The sequence below is a fragment of the Ips typographus genome, linkage group LG11 (assembly GCF_016097725.1).
Source record: "Ips typographus isolate SLU linkage group LG11, UJ_Ityp_2.0, whole genome shotgun sequence".
Lineage (NCBI taxonomy): Eukaryota > Metazoa > Arthropoda > Insecta > Coleoptera > Curculionidae > Ips > Ips typographus.
The window spans coordinates 5,560,374-5,578,107 of record NC_138432.1 but is presented as its reverse complement, the minus strand read 5'-3'; the positions used below and the strand labels follow the sequence as shown (position 1 = coordinate 5,578,107).

The window sequence follows — 17,734 nt, the reverse complement described above, 5'->3', positions numbered from 1 at the left end:
ATTGTTTTTTAAGTTTGCTATGTCAATAACTTGGTGAAGATAGTCTTGAAACTCGATTTTCCAAGCTGAAAGCAGTTTTGAAGCACTAAAAATAGTCCAGAATTTGATGAAAATGAAAAGCAAAGTAAAAAGCACGAAAAGTTAATTTTTAAGACAATTTTCATGAATCTAATGTCAATGTTCTGCATCTAAGACTATTTTCAAGACTAAAATATTGAAATTTGTCTGCAAATTATGAAAACTTACTTCTGGTGTCACTTTTCATTAGTTCAGTCACATTTTGGGGTTCAAGTCAATTTTTAAGGTTTAAATGTATGAATTTGTAGTAACAAATTCTTGAAAAAGTAGTTTTTATGTCTACAAGTCAATTTTTAGTATTAAAGTCTCTCGATTTGCATGAAAAGTCAATTTTCAAAACTAAAGTCTTTCAGTTTGTCTGGAAACTATGAAAACTGGCTACAATAATATTTTTTAAACTTCTTAAGTGAATTTTCCGTTTCCAAGACAATTTTTAAGTTGGGTTGGGTTAGTTTTGGGTCTTTGACCGTAATAACGTGTAATAAAGTGCTTGTTCCAAATTTGATCAATATTGCTCCAACGGTCTGACAGTTATGACAAAAAAAACGATTTTTTAAACAGAAATTTGAAGGACTGTATTTTCCTTAGGAAGCACTTTTCAAGAAAATGACATAATGAATGTCAACTTATTTTTTAATTGGCTATGGATTGGTGAATTATTGACATTTAAAACTGGACCACGTCTTCTAGACAGTTTTACAAAAACCTACAAGTTTCGAGAAATTTTTGAAACGTTCTGGAAGGTGTTAGAATACTAGAAAAGTTTAGAAGGTTTGGGAATGCTTTGGAACGTCCTGACAGGTTTCAGAAAGTTTTAAAGGGCACTGAAAGTTTCTAGAAGAATCTGTCTTGGTGGATTCTAGAAGGTCCTACAATGCTACCTTATAAGTGGAATTTTGACAATTATGACATTTGGCCGTCAGCTACAGTTTTGTCCTAAACCTGAAAACTGTCAAATTCAATCCCATAGAGGTACAAAACAACGAAACTTACTTGAAAAGTAACGAAATCAGTTTGACTAGGGTTGAATGCATTTTATACCTTTATCAGTACATTTTTGGCATTTATTACATTTGATTGTGTGTTTCTGGCTTAATTAAATTACCTTTTTAAACAGTGGAATTTAAAGTTGATGGACAATATTGTCATCTTACTTTTTCAAACTATTTGAGCAAATATCAAAATTGTGGCAGGTTTCTTTACAATTTTTAGCTTAAGTAATTAATAATCAAGCATTGCAGTATCAAAAGTGTGTATTATGTAAGTATTAGCATAACTTAAAATAAGCATTTACACAATGTATGTAAGAAACTATTTACGAAATAATTCAGATTGCAATCATATGACTTGTTCAACTAAATATTTTTAGTGCTATTTTAAAATTAACGATTTATATGATTTATTTCTAAATTATTGTTATTGGCACTTTGCATAAAAAAATATTTTACAATTCAATCAGTGCAAAAACAAGTCAAAGAAGATCTGCTTAAAACGATTTTAGTGATCGTAAAGTGCAGCCTCCTCTAAACCGTTTTCCAGAGGCCAAAAACAACAATTGTAGCATATAAAACAAATTGAGAGTATTTTTGGAAATCAATGCTTAAAAATAGATTTTCGTACACGAAACATTCCCCAATTAGCGTCAATTGGTTGTGTATAGGAAAAAAATATCTAGAATCGTTTTTTTATAAATTTGGAACACAAATCTTCCACAAAAGGAAGTGGATTAAGATGATATCAAAACAAGCTAAACTCAGTGGTGTAATAAGGAAACGATGATAAAAAACCACAGTATTTTTCTATTATGTAAGAGCAAAAGAAAGTGTATTATAACCTGTTTGTACGCAGTTGAAAAAAATCGAACCATTCTAATCTATTGATAAGGTTTAAACTACATTAATTATTATTTCAAATTGGTGTGTTTTGTTAAAGCGTTCATCTTTCAGCAAACACATTCCCATGTTTAATTAAATGTAAATGAAAGTGGTTTCACCAGTATTCGTACAGTTGGTCGGATGTATCAAGGTCTCTTGCACTCTGCTTTTGATACTCTTAATTGAAGCTAGTTAATTCAGTGTTTAAGTGGAAAAAATGCCTTTAATCCTGTATTCTGTGTCTGATGGACCACCCTCCTTGGCTGTACAACAGTGCTTGAAATACTTGAACATCGATTACAAGTTGGTGAACGTGGATTTTGGTGTTGGGGAGCATATGACTGAAGAGTTTGAGCTGGTAAGTGTAGGAAACAATTCACCACCCACCAAAACTCAACAGTTGAAATTATAGAAAAACCCACAAAAAGAGATTCCAGTACTGGATGACGATGGGTTTCAGTTAGGAGAAAGGTTAGTAGTAACCTAAGTTTTGTAGTCACTTAATGGTGTTTTTGGCAGTAATGCCATATTACAGTACTTGGCTGATAAATACCCGAAAGACCAAACTTTATACCCTACAAATTTGAAGGAAAGGGCTTTGGTGAACCACAGGCTGTGTTTCAACCTGTCAACATACTACAGATATATTTCAGAACATGTTGTAAGACTCCTGCTAATCAATCAAGTATAATCAACTTTCCTACACAGTTTTTTTTTGCAGATGGCTCCAATATTCTTTGACTACAAAAGGACTCCACTCAGTTTGAAGAAAACGCACATTGCTTTAAACAACTTCAACACTTACTTAAAGAGGACAGGAACTAAATATGCTGCGACAGGTAGTTTTTTTTTAAGAAAAATACTAATGGAAAGTACACATTTGAAGAATTTGTGAGCAAGCTTTTTTTGACCCAATCACCCACTGTGCAGAGATTTATGTGTTTTCATCAACTTGTGGTTAACCAAAGAAGTATAAAGTTAGTAACTATCAGAACTTTTTGTTCTTGAAGATCCTTTCTGTTGACATTTCCTCTTCAAATTCAAAAGTTCTTGTCCTTTTGCAGCAGAAAGTTTTCCACTACTAGGAAATTCGAACCATTTTTAGAAATTTGAGGAAAACAGAAATTTTGTTTCAGTTGGTCATGTCTGTGTCATAGATTTAGAGTTCATATGTCACTGTCTAAGTAAATAGTGTTCCAGTATCACGTGACAACTGCCAGAAATCTCAAATTGACAAACTTTGCCCAGTCTAAAAATCACAGTATGGAACAGTTTTCTTGAAGTATTCTTGACAAGTCGTAGTTTTTAGCTTTTTGGTCACTATTTTCACAGTTGTCACGTGACTGTCTAATTAAATAGTGTACCAGTATCACATGATTACTGTCACAAACGTCAAAGCTGCTCAACCTAAAAAACGCAATTTGAAACAGTTTTCTTGCAACGTTAAACACAAAATGTACTTTACTGTTTCATGATCCCTAATTTGACGGTTTACTCATAAATTCCTAAGGAACCGTCTAGGTAAATAATGTTCTAGTATCACGTGACAACTGTCACAAACGTCAAAACTGACAAACTTTTCCCAGTTTGGGCATGGAGCTCTAAAAATCACAGTATGGGACAGTTTTCTTAAAGTATCCGAGACAAGTCGTAGTTTTCAACTTCTTAATCCCTATTCTGACAGTTGTCATGTGACTGTCTAATTAAATAGTGTAACGGTATCACGTGATTGCTGTCACAGACGTCAAAATTTGCTCAACCATAACATAAAGCTGCCAGAATCAAAGTTCAGTGCATTTTTTTACTGTTCGAAACACAACGTGTTTTATAGCTTTTTGATTTATAATTTGACAGTTGACAGGTCACCGTCTAGGTAAATAATGTTCTAGTATCATATAGCAACTGTCACAAACGTCAAAACTGACAAACTTTTCCCAGTTTGAGCATGGAGCTCTAAAAATCACAGTATGGGACAGTTTTCTTAAAGTATCCGAGACAAGTAGTAGTTTTCAGCTTCTTATCCCCTATTTTGACAGTTGTCATGTGACTGTCTAATTAAATAGTGTACCGGTATCACGTGGTTGCTGTCACAGACGTCAAAATTTGCTCAACCGTAACATGAAGCTGCCAGAATCAAAGTTCAGTGCATTTTTTTACTGTTCGAAATAAAACGTGTTTTATAGCTTTTTGATTTATAATTTGACAGTTGATAGATCACCGTCTAGGTAAATAATGTTCTAGTATCATATAGCAACTGTCACAAACGTCAAAGCTGACACACTTTTCCCAGTTTGAGCATGGAGCTCTAAAAATCTCACAGTATGAGACAGTTTTCTTAAAGTATTGGAGACAAGTCGTAGTTTTCAGCTTCTTAGCCCCTATTTTGACAGTTGTCATGTGACTGTCTAATTAAATAGTGTAACGGTATCACGTGATTGCTGTCACAGACGTCAAAATTTGCTCAACCATAACATGAAGCTGCCAGAATCAAAGTTCAGTGCATTTCTTTACTGTTCGAAGCAAAACGTGTTTTATAGCTTTTTGATTTATAATTTGACAGTTGATAGGTCACCGTCTAGATAAATAATGTTCTAGTATCACGTGACAACTGTCACAAACGTCAAAACTGACAAACTTTTTCCATTTTGGGTATGAAGCTGTCAAAATTACAGTATGGGACAGTTTTCTTGAAGTATTCTAGACAAGTCGTAGTTTTCAGCTTCTTAATCCCTATTTTGACAGTTGTCATGTGATTGTCTAATTAAATAGTGTAACGGTATCACGTGATTGCTGGCACAGACGTCAAAATTTGCTCAACCATATTATGAAGCTGCCAGAATCAAAGTTCAGTGCATTTTTTTACTGTTCGAAACAAAACTGAAAACATAGCTTTTTGATTTATAATTTGACGGTTGATAGATCACCGTCTAGATAAATAATGTTCTAGTATCACGTGACAACTGTCACAAACGTCAAAACTGACAAATTTTTCCAGTTTGGGCATAGAGCTCTAAAGATCACAGTATGGGACAGTTTTCTTAAAGTATTCGAGACAAGTCGTAGTTTTCAGCTTCTTAGTCCCTATTTTGACAGTTGTCATGTGACTGTCTAATTAAATAGTGTAACGGTATCACATGATTGCTGTCATAGACATCAAAATTTGCTCAATCATAACATGAAGCTGCCAGAATCAAAGTTCAGTGCATTTTTTTACTGTTCGAAACAAAACGTGTTTTATAGCTTTTGGAGTTATAATTTGACAGTTGACAGGTCACCGTCTAGGTAAATAATGTTCTAGTATCATATAGCAACTGTCACAAACGTCAAAACTGACAAACTTTTCCCAGTTTGAGCATGGAGCTCTAAAGATCACAGTATGGGACAGTTTTCCTGAAGTATTCCAGACAAATCGTAGTTTTTACCTTCTCGGTCATTCGATTATTTGATTGCTCAGTTTTAATAATCGAAAGATGAATCAGTGTGTCATAATCAAAATATTTCGATTATATATCACTATTAAATATTTATTGAAAAAATGACTACTATTTGATTAATTGCATAAACAAGCACTCTATATCTTCCAGATAACATAACAATAGCAGATTTCCAGCTAGTTACAGCAACAATGTGCCTTGAAGCCATAAATTTCGACATATCCGACTACCCACTAGTGCAAAAATGGTACAACAACTACAAACAAGAATATCCACAACTCTGGACAATTGTGGAAGCTGGCATGAAGGAAATCAGCGCTTTTGAAAAAAATCCCCCAGATTTGAGTCACATGGTACATCCGATTCATCCAGTCAGAAAAGGTTAATAAAAACAACAGGAAGCTTCAAATAATATTTACTCACTGTAACATTGAGATTGTAACGCAATTTAATAAATTTATATAACATTGAATGGTGTGTAACTTAAAACGTTTGTGAACAACCAGAGTAGAGATTAATACGAGAGATATAACACATAACATTGATTGCAATAAACATGTATAAAATACAGATACACCAAGAGATTTAGCGTCCAATAATTCCTTTAAAAATATGTCTGGTGCTAATATAAATTTGATTGAAGTGTTTCAACGGTCATTTCCTAGTTAACAATTTAATTATCAAAACTTCTGACTTTTAAATTAGTTTGGAATGTTAAATTTGAGCTAAATAGGAAGAACTAAACTGCTAAACAAAGCTACTGAACACTCCACTAGCTGAAACTTGTAATTAAGTTAAAATAAACTATTCTCTGTCCCAGGAGAAGTGGCAGTGATGTCATATTGAAATGTCTTAGATTAGTTCTTAAGATTTTTTTTGGTATTTTGTGGTTGCTTTGGTTGATTCGTTGCACCAGACATCCAACAAGGTGCGTTTGTGTTAAAATTGCAAACCTCTAACTTGAGGTGTTCCTGAGATATTTAATAAAAAAATAGTCAATTTTGATGTGAGGACGTCACGTGATAGCTCTATTCATTAGCTTTCTTTTGTTATTGTTATTTTGTTTTGTTCAAATAAGCAAGTTATAGACGATTTTTTGGAAAAGTGCGCAAAATTTTGACTCAAATTTGGAATTTTTAGGTTTACTAGACTAACAGCGGCCATATCAATCCAAGTGACTTTTTTACTAAGTTCAAACTGAAGAACCCGAACCTAACATCCAGTTTGCTCTAATTGGTACGGTTTTGGAGATGACTTTGAAACTATGGCAATTTTGACAGTTTATAGGTCGTGGCACGCGTAAAAGATGACAAGAATTTTTTGGAAAATTGCACAAAAATTTACCTGAAAATTAATTTCTCTGAAATTGAATTGACTGACCATGGATTAGTGGATAACTCCGCCAAGGTAAATTTTGACCTTGGTAATATGATTCTGCTGTCAAAATGACACTAAACGAAAATAATTATATAATAACTACAAACAAATAACACAAAGTAAAAACTAAAACAAAAAATTCAATTTCAATCAATTCGTTTTGCGTTCAGAAATATCATATCAAGTCATTTGATAGTTCCTCACGTGACACTTGTTCGAATTTTCAAATATGTTGATCAGATGACACATTGTCAAATTACGGACGTGGACTTATTTCTGATCGCCAGCTCCAAACAAGCACAAATATTTATAAATTTAAAAATTTGTAATTTGCAATTAATGACGTCAAATTTTCATCTTGCTCAGTTGACATGAAATAGAAAATAAACGACAATTATTACGCCACTGCCACTAGCTCTAGGACTGTATATGAAACTTCTTTTTCCAGAACCATAAAATAAACCAAGTTTACAAATTGACTTGGACTGTCAGTAAAATTGTATAAATATTGCACATATACCCCCACTCAATATAAAACGCACTTCAAAACAGTCCAAAAGCTTGTAACCGATTTTTTTTTTTAACTTTTGAAAGTTAAGTTCGATTAACCAGTCGGTTTCGAGCAATATAACATAAAGGACAAAAAAGGTTCGAATCGGACACACGACAACGACACCTCCTTTTGGCACGATGGAGCCCCAGCACCGACTATTTCAGTCTTTGCGTCACATTGGCCAAAGCTACGGCAAAAGCTTGCAACGCCGAAAATGGATACTGAAAATCCAAAGTGTAGGCGTTGCCGTCTATTCTGCCAAATTGCATAACCTAAAAAACCAAAATTTACTTCACATGATTCATCCAGAACCAAACACCAAACCTGCTTCCCCCTGAACTCAATTTGAAAGTTTTTAGCCGATTCTTGTGTAACTCTCCCTCCAAAATCCAGCTGGTACACCTGACTGTTCTCGTTCCACATGGGCGCTTTGTTATGCATCACAAACTCCCTTCTTTGAGGCACATTCTGATTGTTGTTGCAACAGCTACCTCCATTGGGCTCGATTTTACCCCTCTTTAACTGAAACATCGATTTCTCAGCTCTAAAAACACCTTGATCTAGTTTATTAGTACCTTTTGCCTCAACTGGGACTTTTGGAAAGTCTCCAGGTCTTTATAGTTGGTACCATTGAACACTTCATCGCCCGAAGCGTTGTTACCTTCGTCGTCTGAGCTTTCTTGGCAATTTTTGTATCTCCGCCTCAAAAATGGGGAATTCATGATTTTTCGACGAATCGGTGATGCTGATTGAGGTCTCAATCCTATAAATTCACTTTTAACTTTAACTTTTTCACTTTTAACTCTTCTTAGAAGAAAATGCTTGGAATATAATTTTTGATTTCGTAAATTTGGAGAGGATTTATCACAGTTTGATGAGATTTCGAAAATACTGACTGAAATTGTGTTCCATTGTATTTTAACTGACATTCTTTAATTTTTGATGGAAATGATCAGAGTTAAAAAAAAATAATATATAAATTAAAAAACAAAAAAATAATAGAATAAAAAAAAATAAAAATTAAATTAGTAAAACTTTGGCTTCATTGCAAACACACTTCAAAGAAATTAGTCGGACTTGTCAGTTTGGTTACATTACAAACACTCTTCGAACCAAAATTGTAGAATTTGTTAGTTTGATAACATTGCAAGAACACTTTTGAACCAAATTACCAAATTTTGTCAGTTAGGCAACATTGCAAAAAGTCTTCGATCTTAATTAGGAGAGTTTGTTAATTTGGCAACATTGCAAGCAAACACACTTCAAAGAAATTAGTTGAACTTGTCAGTTTGGACAGATTGGAAACAGCCGTAACCCCCAGATTTCGACAATACTGACTAAAATTATGTTTAATTGACAATTCTTTCATTTTTGATGTTAATGATCAGAGTTTCAGTAAAGTAAGATTTGTTTTTGGAAAAAATACATTACGTCTCTGGATTTTAAGGTCAATTTACTGATTACACACCAAATTTCAGTGCCGTAACATCGAGATTTCGAAAATACTGACTGAAATGGACTGAAAAAGTCAAAAATTCTCCTTTAAGCATTTCCCTCCATACTTTTTTTTGAGCATTTCTTGCTTATTGACACAAAAATAAGATTTACCTTTCTTGCTTGGTGCTGGAGAAGACGGAGAACTTCTAGGAAGTTTTGGGGATCCTGGAGGTGTGCTTCGACACGAATCGTCTTCTTTTAGTCTGTTGATCAGCTTCTCCAGGTTTGCTAAGGCTTGAGTGTGAATTGGAACACCGTTAGAGTCCCCTGTAGCGTTTTCTGGTTCTTCCTTCCCTATTAAACAGTTATTTAGTTGGAGTACTACTGTTCAGCAAAACCAAATTACCTTTTCCTGTACTGTTGCTTGAATCCTTCTTTCGCCTCATTAACGGTGAAGAAAAGAACTCTCTAGCAGTCATCCTGTTGCTATTGTTGCTACTTTTACTACGTTTACTACTTTTCTTGTTTTTTTTATTGTTATTGTGATTGTTTGTTGTAGTTTTGTCACCTCCTTCACTCTCCACTCTAGGATTTTTCTCCGCAGGCTCGATTTGCTCCAGAATTTGTTTCTCTGTGGCTATGAAGCTAGGACTTTGGCAGGAACTGTGGAAAATATCGCTGGAATCCAGACTTTTGGATTTCCCCACGTTTTTTAAATGACCACTCATTTTTCCGTTTGGCCTGTGTCTTAAACGACTATGTCGTCTTTTATTGGGGTCTTTATGGTTACTAACCAAAACTAGTCTGAAAATCAGTATTAATGCACATTCTAGATGATCCGTTTGAAGACAAACCTTTTGTGATTTTCTCTGCTGAAATACCTAAAATTAGGTGGAACCATTTGGGCGTCCAATATTTCAAAATATCCAAGACTTAAACTTCGAGTCATTAGGCCAGAAATAATGAACAAAGTCTCGTCTTCTGCACGTTGAACTGCTGATTTTTGATTCTCCCTACTCGATGACGGTTCAGAAACTGATTGGGCCGTTGATTTTCTTAAAGTAATCGGTCTTTGGTCGGTACCTGTATCGTTTTTACTACTTGAATGCTGTTCAAAATTTGGTTTAACCTGGAATGGTAATTAATTAGTTTTGTTGGATTGGTTATTTAAGTTGGCTGACTTGTAAAGTGGCAGTACTGTTTGTAGAGTAAGATAGAATTGTTGGAACTGAAGGTCTGTCAAAGATGATATCACTTGGAGCAACTGCATTTTTAGGCGATTGCAAGGCAGGAACGGATACTTCGCAGCAAATAGGCGATATGGCGTGTTTTTGGTTTTGGTTACTTGATTTACCTGCAATTACTCAATTTACAAAACGTTTGCTTTTCAAAGACAGAAATCTAACCTAGCGGACCAATAAAACTGGTAGAATTTTGGCTTTTAGTTGGACGCAACAAGTTCTGAGGACGGACGTGATCACGATCTTCAATTTCCACTGTTTCCACTTTACCACTGCTCGTACCTTCACCATTAAGGTACGACTTCTGTCTTGTTAAAGCACTAGTACGAGGGGACATTGGTGCAATTGGAGGACAATTATCTATGTTCACCCTGCAACAACTCACATAAACCCCAACCGAATCAAAGAAAAACTTTAAACAACCTGGAACATTTGTTAGGTTTGTCTTCCTGCACCCCTGAATTTTGTTCTTCCTCATCTTCGCTAAACAAATTGGGGTTGAAGGTTGGGTCAGGCCCTATAGGGAAATCATCCCTCAGTTCTGTCATCACTACAAATTGTTAGGAGTAGTTAATGGTAGTATTTCTAATAAATGGTAGTACCTAAAGTCATTTGACGGGGTTGCAGATGCAGTAACGATGTTTTGTAAGTTACTTGTCCCAAATTTGCTGGTACCACAGTTGCCAGGCCGTGGATTTTGAACTTGGTGCCCCAAATATTTGATGTGACTTCCACCAATCGTACTTGCTGAAAGATATAGCCTTTAATTTAATGCTAATTATTCTGTATACTACACTTTGTCCCAGAGCTAGTGGCAGTGACGTAATATTATATTAATAATAATATATTTAAGTTTTGTGTCATTTTAACAACATATTTACCGAACTAAATTTTAATTGAATAGTAAATCCAATATGGCCGCTGTTAGTACAGTAGCCCAAAAAAATCCAAAATTTAGTCCAAATTTTGTGCACTTTTCCAAAAAATCGTTCATAACTCGTTTATTTGAAACATTCTGTATAATTACACCCTATAACAAAAGAAAGCTAATGAATGTGGCTATCATGTGACGTTGAGCGGGCAAGTCTAAGTTGCACCGTTTGGCCGCTAGAGGTTGTCAAAATTGACTCTAGGATTTCATTGTTTTTGTTGAATATCTCAGGAATGCCTCAAGTTAGAGGTCTGAAGTTGGTACCACAAACGCACCTCGCTGGATGTCTGGTTCAACAAGCACAAAGCTTTTTAAATCACCAACAAAATGGCTGCCAGAGGCCTTTGGCACGTTAAAAACAATTCATAGTAAGCTTAAGAAGGTTTCACAGGCCTCTGGCAATACAAAATGGCTGCTAGAGGCTTCTGGCACGTTAAAAACAATTCATAGTAAGCTTAAGAAGGTTTCAGAGGCCTCTGGCAATACAAAATGTTTGCTAGACGCCTCTGGCACGTTAAAAACAATTCATAGTAAGCTTAAGAAGGTTTCAGAGGCCTCTGGCAATACAAAATGGCTGCCAGAGGCCTCTGGCACGTTAAAAACAATTCATAGTAAGCTTAAGAAGGTTTCACAGGCCTCTGGCAATACAAAATGACTGCTAGAGGCTTCTGGCACGTTAAAAACAATTCATAGTAAGCTTAAGAAGGTTTCAGAGGCCTCTGGCAATACAAAATGTCTGCTAGACGCCTCTGGCACGTTAAAAACAATTCATAGTAAGCTTAAGAAGGTTTCAGAGGCCTTTGGCAATACAAAATGGCTGCCAGAGGCCTCTGGCACGTTAAAAACAATTCATAGTAAGCTTAAGATGGTTTCAGAGGCCTCTGGCAATACAAAATGGCTGCTACAGGCTTCTGGCGCGTTAAAAACAATTCATAGTAAGCTTAAGAAGGTTTCAGAGGCCTCTGGCAATTCAAAATGGCTGCCAAAGGCCTCTGGCACGTTAAAAACAATTCATAGTAAGCTTAAGAAGGTTTCAGAGGCCTCTGGCAATTCAAAATGGCTGCCAGAGGCCTATGGCACCTTAAAAACAATTCATAGTAAGCTTAAGAAGGTTTCAGAGGGTTCTGGCAATACAAAATGGATGTCAGAGGCCTCTGGCACCTTAAAAACAGTTTTAATAAGCTTGAGAAGGTTTCAGAGGCCTCTGGCCATTCAAAATGGCTGTCAGAGGCCTCTGGCACCTTAAAAACAGTTTTAATAAGCTTGAGAAGGTTTCAGAGGCCTCTGGCCATTCAAAATGGCTGCCAGAGGCCTCTGGCACCTTAAAAACAATTCATAGTAAGCTTAAGAAGGTTTCAGAGGCCTCTGGCAATTTAAAATGGCTGCCAGAGGCCTCTGGCACTTTAAAAACAATTCATAGTAAGCTTAAGAAGGTTACAGAGACCTCTGGCAATACAAAATGGCTGTCAGAGGCCTCTGGCACCTTAAAAACAGCGGTAATAAGCTTGAGAAGGTTTCAGAGGCCTCTGGCAATTCAAAATGGCTGCCAGAGGCCTCTGGCACGTTAAAAACAATGCATAGTAAGCTTAAGAAGGTTTCAGAGGCCTCTGGCAATACAAAATGGCTGTCAGAGGCCTCTGGCACCTTAAAAACAGCGGTAATAAGCTTAAGAAGGTTTCAGAGGCCTCTGGCAATTCAAAATGAAAATCGAGAACCAATATAAGACATAAGCGAATTTCGATATGCCATTTCTTCTGGGACAGAGAGTTATTATACTACTACTATACCTCAGGTAAAGTATCCATATAACTTAAGTCTTCTTGCTCCAACTCCACGTCAGTCTTGTAAAGCCACGTAGTACCTCTTTCACCCCTCTCCCCCTTTTGTTTCCTCTTCTTTTTCCGTTGCATACGAGGAGAAGCCGTACATCCTTCCTCTTTGTCTGATTCGGACGTGTCACTCATACCTCCACTAGCATTGGTAGTGGAAGTGGATGAGCTTGAAGAGCTCTTAGGGTCTGTCACATTATTTTGAAAATCTGTGGGTTAATTGTTATTAACTAGTACTGAGTACTGGTTAAAGTTACCTTCAACTTGTGGATCAAAGATAACAAACTCAGGCCGAATTTTACTGGTTCGTTTCCCTTTCAGTAAAGGCACTAAACCTCCCAGGTATTCCAAATACAGAGTGTAACAAGTCCCGGAAGATATGTTGCAGTCTTCGTCGTGTCTAATCATAGTGCAGTGCAGTCTTATTGATCCTGCTGGTGGTCTGGAGACGAATTCGCGTAGAGCACTTGGTTCTGGTACGCAACACTAAATTAAATCACATTCCAAAGTCTTGTTAGATTACACTGTTTCAAGAAATACCCTGATTGTTTGAGCAAAAAGATTTCCTATAATATTCCTAAGCCTAATAGGCAAAGGCAGCTTGCAGAGCATTGCCTCACTGGCCAATAAATTGTAAATGCGCAGCCTGCAGAGTAATTGCAATGAAGCAATCTTCTTAGCCACCCAAGCTATGTGAATCTGGGTTCCAGTGGCTATAAAAAGCCTTTTGTCGTTGTGGCCCCAAGTTAATGTGGACACCCTGGCCTTAAACATCAAAAATACCATCACTGAAACTACAAACAGATTGGGAATCCATACCTGGGTATCAGGAATTAAGGTTTGATACAACAAAATCCCTTTATCAGTGTAAAACTTCAGCATGTTGGTGTATTCGGTTTGTGTGGGAGATTTTAAGATTATTCCCGCCACTGCCAGTAACTCTCGGGAATTACTCCATTCCATGCATAAAGGGCCTTGTAATCCGGTGTTTATATGGATGGGCGCCACATCGTCGAACGTCGATAGCAGATAAACGTAGCCGTTATGCAACGACACAGCCAGGATAAATTTTTTATCCCCTTGAAAAAGGACCAAAATTAAATACTTAATGTTCATGTTGTGCAAATTTTTTGCACAACAAAACAAAGTTAGCGAGAACCGCAAAAGTAGAAAATTAACATAAAATATTTACTTTACTGGTAATTTACCCATCACTACAAATTTCTAAACAAATATAAACTTGATGAGCAAATATACAATATACAGATGACTTAGACTGTCAATACTACCACACCACAATCACGTAACAACAAACCACATCCATTCAAAGAAAATCCTATTAAAATACCTTTTTGATAAAACCGCCTACATTTTATGGTACCTGAGCTAGAGCATTCGTCTTCGCCCTCCTCCATTTTGAACTTTTCGCAGCTCCAAGCCATGGAAGTGATACCAACATCTCCACTAAGCTGTACTTGGGATACCATAGCTCCATGGACGTCCATGACGATAATCTGTCCCGAATTTGTACCAAAGTACACTTGTTGATCGTCTGGAGTCCAAATACCGCAAGTGATGGTGGAATCCAAGTTCAGCATGGAGGACCAGTACCTTTGCCCAGCTACGGAACCAACCAAGACAAAACCATCCTGAAGATGGTTATTTCTGGTAAATATCTGATCAAATTTCTATTTAAGGATGTAAATTACTTGGTAACAAATTAAAGCCATTCGTCCATCGTGTGACCAAGAGAAATGCGTGACCGGGGTGTTTCGGTCGTTTATCAGTTCGATCGACCAACGTCCCTCGTATTTTATCCAGACGAAAATTATGCCGGAACTGTCGCAAGACGCCAGCTTTTGATAAGGCTCGTTCCATTTAACCAGTATCACCTACCATAAAATTTGCATAAAAATGAGCGTTTTTCAGGCATAGATGAATACCTCAGATCTATGTCCGCGAAGGTTGTAGTTGGTTCTTAAGGGAAAATCAACGTTTTTCTTACAGTGACTGGTGGTGAAGGTTACTCCAACGATTCCTCTGACATTTCCAGTGGCCAACCAACCTTCTTGGTAGTAATTGTTGCGATTTAGTTTCCATCCTTCATCCTGTAATCACATTTAGGGTGCTTACTTTTAAATTTTAAATTTTGATACAACCAGGAAGGTTTTTGTGGATTTGTAACAATTTCTAAAATCCTGTAATAACACTGATCGATAATCTGCAATTCTGTAAGAACATGCGACCATTTTTCTGTACTGAACTCATTAATACCATAATCCCCACAAAACGGTATTACTATTACAGGAAGATAGTAGTTTAGTCGATCAAATAACACAACGAAAAGTTTTCGTATGAAGAGTAATAAGCAAAAAACTTCCAAAAATGATATTGAATAGAAAAGAGTAAGTAACTCAGCTACATGTCAAAATTCAGGGAAATGTTAAGATACAAAAATTGTAGGGAACTTAATTTTCTACGAAATTCTTAGAGAAACATTTTGCCCTTATTTTTTGTTATTTTTCGAAGAACATGAACTGTGAGTCACTGAAAAACACTTCCTTCTGTACACACCTTCTGTATTTTTGTCCCTTGACAGAATTCAGAAAAAGTCTAAAAGGAAAAATTGTAGCTAGTTTAATTCTCTATCAAATCCTTAGAGAGACATTCTGTTCCTAAGGGCTTTAGAAGGAAAATATATTAGGAATGTTAAATGGAGTGTCTGAATTTTTACTTAAGGAATTTCAACATTAATATGACAACTCAAAGTTTTGAGAAAAGCTTCTTGTAGCACTTTGGATTATTCAAGGAGAGAAAGAAGTGTTTTGGTTATAATATGACTACTGGAAAACACAAAAAATGTTCCTGTATTCAATCAAAGGTTTTCTAGCTTCAATTTGACAATTTCACATTTGAAAATGCTTACAGTATATAATATATGACAACTTCGAGATTTAAAGAATGCTTCCAGACAGCACTTTTAACTATTCAAAGACAGAAAGAAGCCTTCTGGTTATAATTTGACTACTGAAAAACAGTAAGAGGCTTCCTGTCTTCAATCAAAGGTTTTCTAGCTTCAATTTGACAATTTCACATTTGAAAATGCTTACAGTATATAATATGACAACTTCGAGTTTTGAAGAAGGCTTCCAGGCAGCACTTTTAACTATCCAAAGATAGAAAGAAGCCTTTTGGTTATAATTTGACTACTGAAAAACAGTAAGAGGCTTCCTGTCTTCAATCAAAGGTTTTCTAGCTTCAGTTTGACAATTTTATCTTTGAAAATGCTTACAGTATTAATATGACAGCTAAGAGTCTTAAGCAAGACTTTCAGACAGCAATTTTCACTATCAAAAGACAGAAAGAAGCTTTCTATGGTTATAATTTGATTTTTGGAAGACAGTCAGAAGCTTCCTGTTTTCAATCAAAGGTTTTCTAGCTTCAATTCGACCATTTCACCTTTGAAAATGCTTACAGTGTCCATATGACAACTCAAAGTCTTGAGGAAGCCTTCTAAACAGCACTTTTGACTACCAAAAGACAGAAAAAAGACTTCTGGTTATAATTTGACTACTGGAAGACAGTAAGAAACTTTTACGCCATTTGATTGATGGATTTTTATAGATTTGCTATGGAATTCGAATGGTCTCTAAATATCTGAATTCTTCTCTGAATGGTATTGGATAGAAATGAATATTCCAATTACTTGCTTAAGCTACAAGAACAAATTATTATCTCTAGATAAATCTTGTTCTGACATAAGCTAAGCTAAGTTTTCTTTAAAAGGTTCTGAAACCGTTTTTCGCATTAAATTCTTAAGGGCATCCTAAATTGCACCGTTGCCAGAATAAAGAAACACCCACAAAATCCCTTAAGGGAAAATATAACATCAACCTTCGTAGACGTATAAAATAAAACCGTTTGCATTCTTTATACCTCTGGAACGGATAAAGGACGGCACGTACTCCATAAAACTTTAACAGAATAGAGGCTCTAAACATTCCAAAGTAAATTCCTTTACCTCCATTAACCTATATTAAATTCATTTCATCAGAACAAATGCTGTAATATTAGTGGAATTGGAACAAAATGGAGTTATTGACAGGGTGGGAAACTAATCGCTCGAGTAATTAACTAAAGGAAATTACACTTCCTGATGAGTAATTGCAAAGCATTCCCCTACTCGTCTCTTCTAACTCAATTGAAGGCAATTTTTTAAGTAAATAGGTTTGTAGTGAAATTTATAGTTACCTCAGGTAATTCATCAGGAACTTTTCCCATCCAAGTTAATGATAGAATAGGACAATCACTTCGTGCATTCACAGTGCGTTCGAAATGGAGATGCATTTTCAAAATCAAGGATGTTCCAACCGAAATTGCGGTTTTACACCAGAATGAGTTTAGTGTTATTTAGCTAACATAGAGGTGGTCACAGCCTAAACTTTTGTTACCAAAACTGGCCATCAGCACTAACCCCACAAAATCGTTCCCGAGTAATTTTCCGCGAACGTGGAAACACTGAACTAAACCCACACGGGCACTAGGCCATATTGATTATCTGGCGTTCCATGGAAAACTCAAAGAGTTTGGGATTTTCCGAGTTGGCGCAAATTCCGCACGACCAGAGGCGCACACGCGTCCATTTTCCGGAGTTTTCCCCCTTTACCTAATTGGGGGGACTATGTAAATCCAGGCTGCACTGTAAACAACTCCGGGAAATGACGGGGCGATATGAAAATTGACGGAGCCGTATTTATGGGACTTTGTGGTTGACGAAAATCAATTCCGGTAGAATGCGGGGTCCCTGGGGCGTTTATGTAGTAATTTATGGTCTGAAAGTTGTTTGGTGTTTTTTTAGATGAGTTTTCAGCTAAATTTTTACGTCTAAAAAAAATTCAGATTTATATAACCGTAATAATAGTAAAGTGGATTTTTTTGGTTCACTGAGTAGCCCTTAATGTGCACAATAGAATGACCTAA

The 17,734-nt window shown here is 36.1% G+C and overlaps 2 protein-coding genes across 4 annotated transcripts; one reads left to right on the top strand and one right to left on the bottom strand.

Moving 5' to 3' along the window:
- Positions 1–1,997: 1,997 nt before the first annotated feature.
- Positions 1,998–5,858, top strand: gfzf (GST-containing FLYWCH zinc-finger protein). Its single transcript, XM_081988910.1, has 5 exons — positions 1,998–2,310; positions 2,365–2,423; positions 2,472–2,613; positions 2,674–2,791; positions 5,537–5,858. Exons 1-5 carry the CDS (start codon positions 2,170–2,172, stop codon positions 5,770–5,772), a joined length of 696 nt encoding a protein of 231 aa, XP_081845036.1. The 5' UTR covers positions 1,998–2,169; the 3' UTR covers positions 5,773–5,858.
- Positions 5,786–17,380, bottom strand: Tusp (WD40 superfamily protein Tusp). Of its 3 annotated transcripts, none has more exons than XM_081988908.1 (18): positions 17,006–17,380; positions 14,698–14,862; positions 14,464–14,646; positions 14,103–14,403; positions 13,574–13,833; positions 13,295–13,519; positions 13,012–13,240; positions 12,713–12,942; positions 10,597–10,741; positions 10,418–10,544; positions 10,160–10,365; positions 9,935–10,107; positions 9,608–9,882; positions 9,160–9,557; positions 8,925–9,107; positions 7,892–8,079; positions 7,641–7,838; positions 5,786–7,588 (listed from the first exon to the last, which is right to left on the bottom strand). In XM_081988908.1, exons 1-18 carry the CDS (start codon positions 17,099–17,101, stop codon positions 7,472–7,474), a joined length of 3,699 nt encoding a protein of 1,232 aa, XP_081845034.1. In that variant the 5' UTR covers positions 17,102–17,380; the 3' UTR covers positions 5,786–7,471. The 3 variants fall into 3 exon arrangements, with proteins under 3 accessions (XP_081845034.1, XP_081845033.1, XP_081845035.1); XM_081988907.1 differs by having other exon boundaries at positions 12,713–12,963; positions 17,006–17,379; XM_081988909.1 differs by having other exon boundaries at positions 12,713–12,963; positions 14,136–14,403; positions 17,006–17,377.
- Positions 17,381–17,734: the final 354 nt, after the last annotated feature.

Coding starts and splice junctions, on each gene's coding strand:
- Tusp (XM_081988907.1), bottom strand. CDS start 17,101: ATGCATCTCCATTTCGAACGCACTGTGAATGCACGAAGTGATTGTCCT. Junction 9,558..9,607: donor AGCAGAGAAAATCACAAAAG/GTTTGTCTTCAA, acceptor ACTGATTTTCAG/ACTAGTTTTGGTTAGTAACC. Junction 7,839..7,891: donor AGTCCCAGTTGAGGCAAAAG/GTACTAATAAAC, acceptor TCGATGTTTCAG/TTAAAGAGGGGTAAAATCGA.
- gfzf (XM_081988910.1), top strand. CDS start 2,170: ATGCCTTTAATCCTGTATTCTGTGTCTGATGGACCACCCTCCTTGGCT. Junction 2,311..2,364: donor TGACTGAAGAGTTTGAGCTG/GTAAGTGTAGGA, acceptor TTGAAATTATAG/AAAAACCCACAAAAAGAGAT. Junction 2,614..2,673: donor GATATATTTCAGAACATGTT/GTAAGACTCCTG, acceptor TTTTTTTTGCAG/ATGGCTCCAATATTCTTTGA.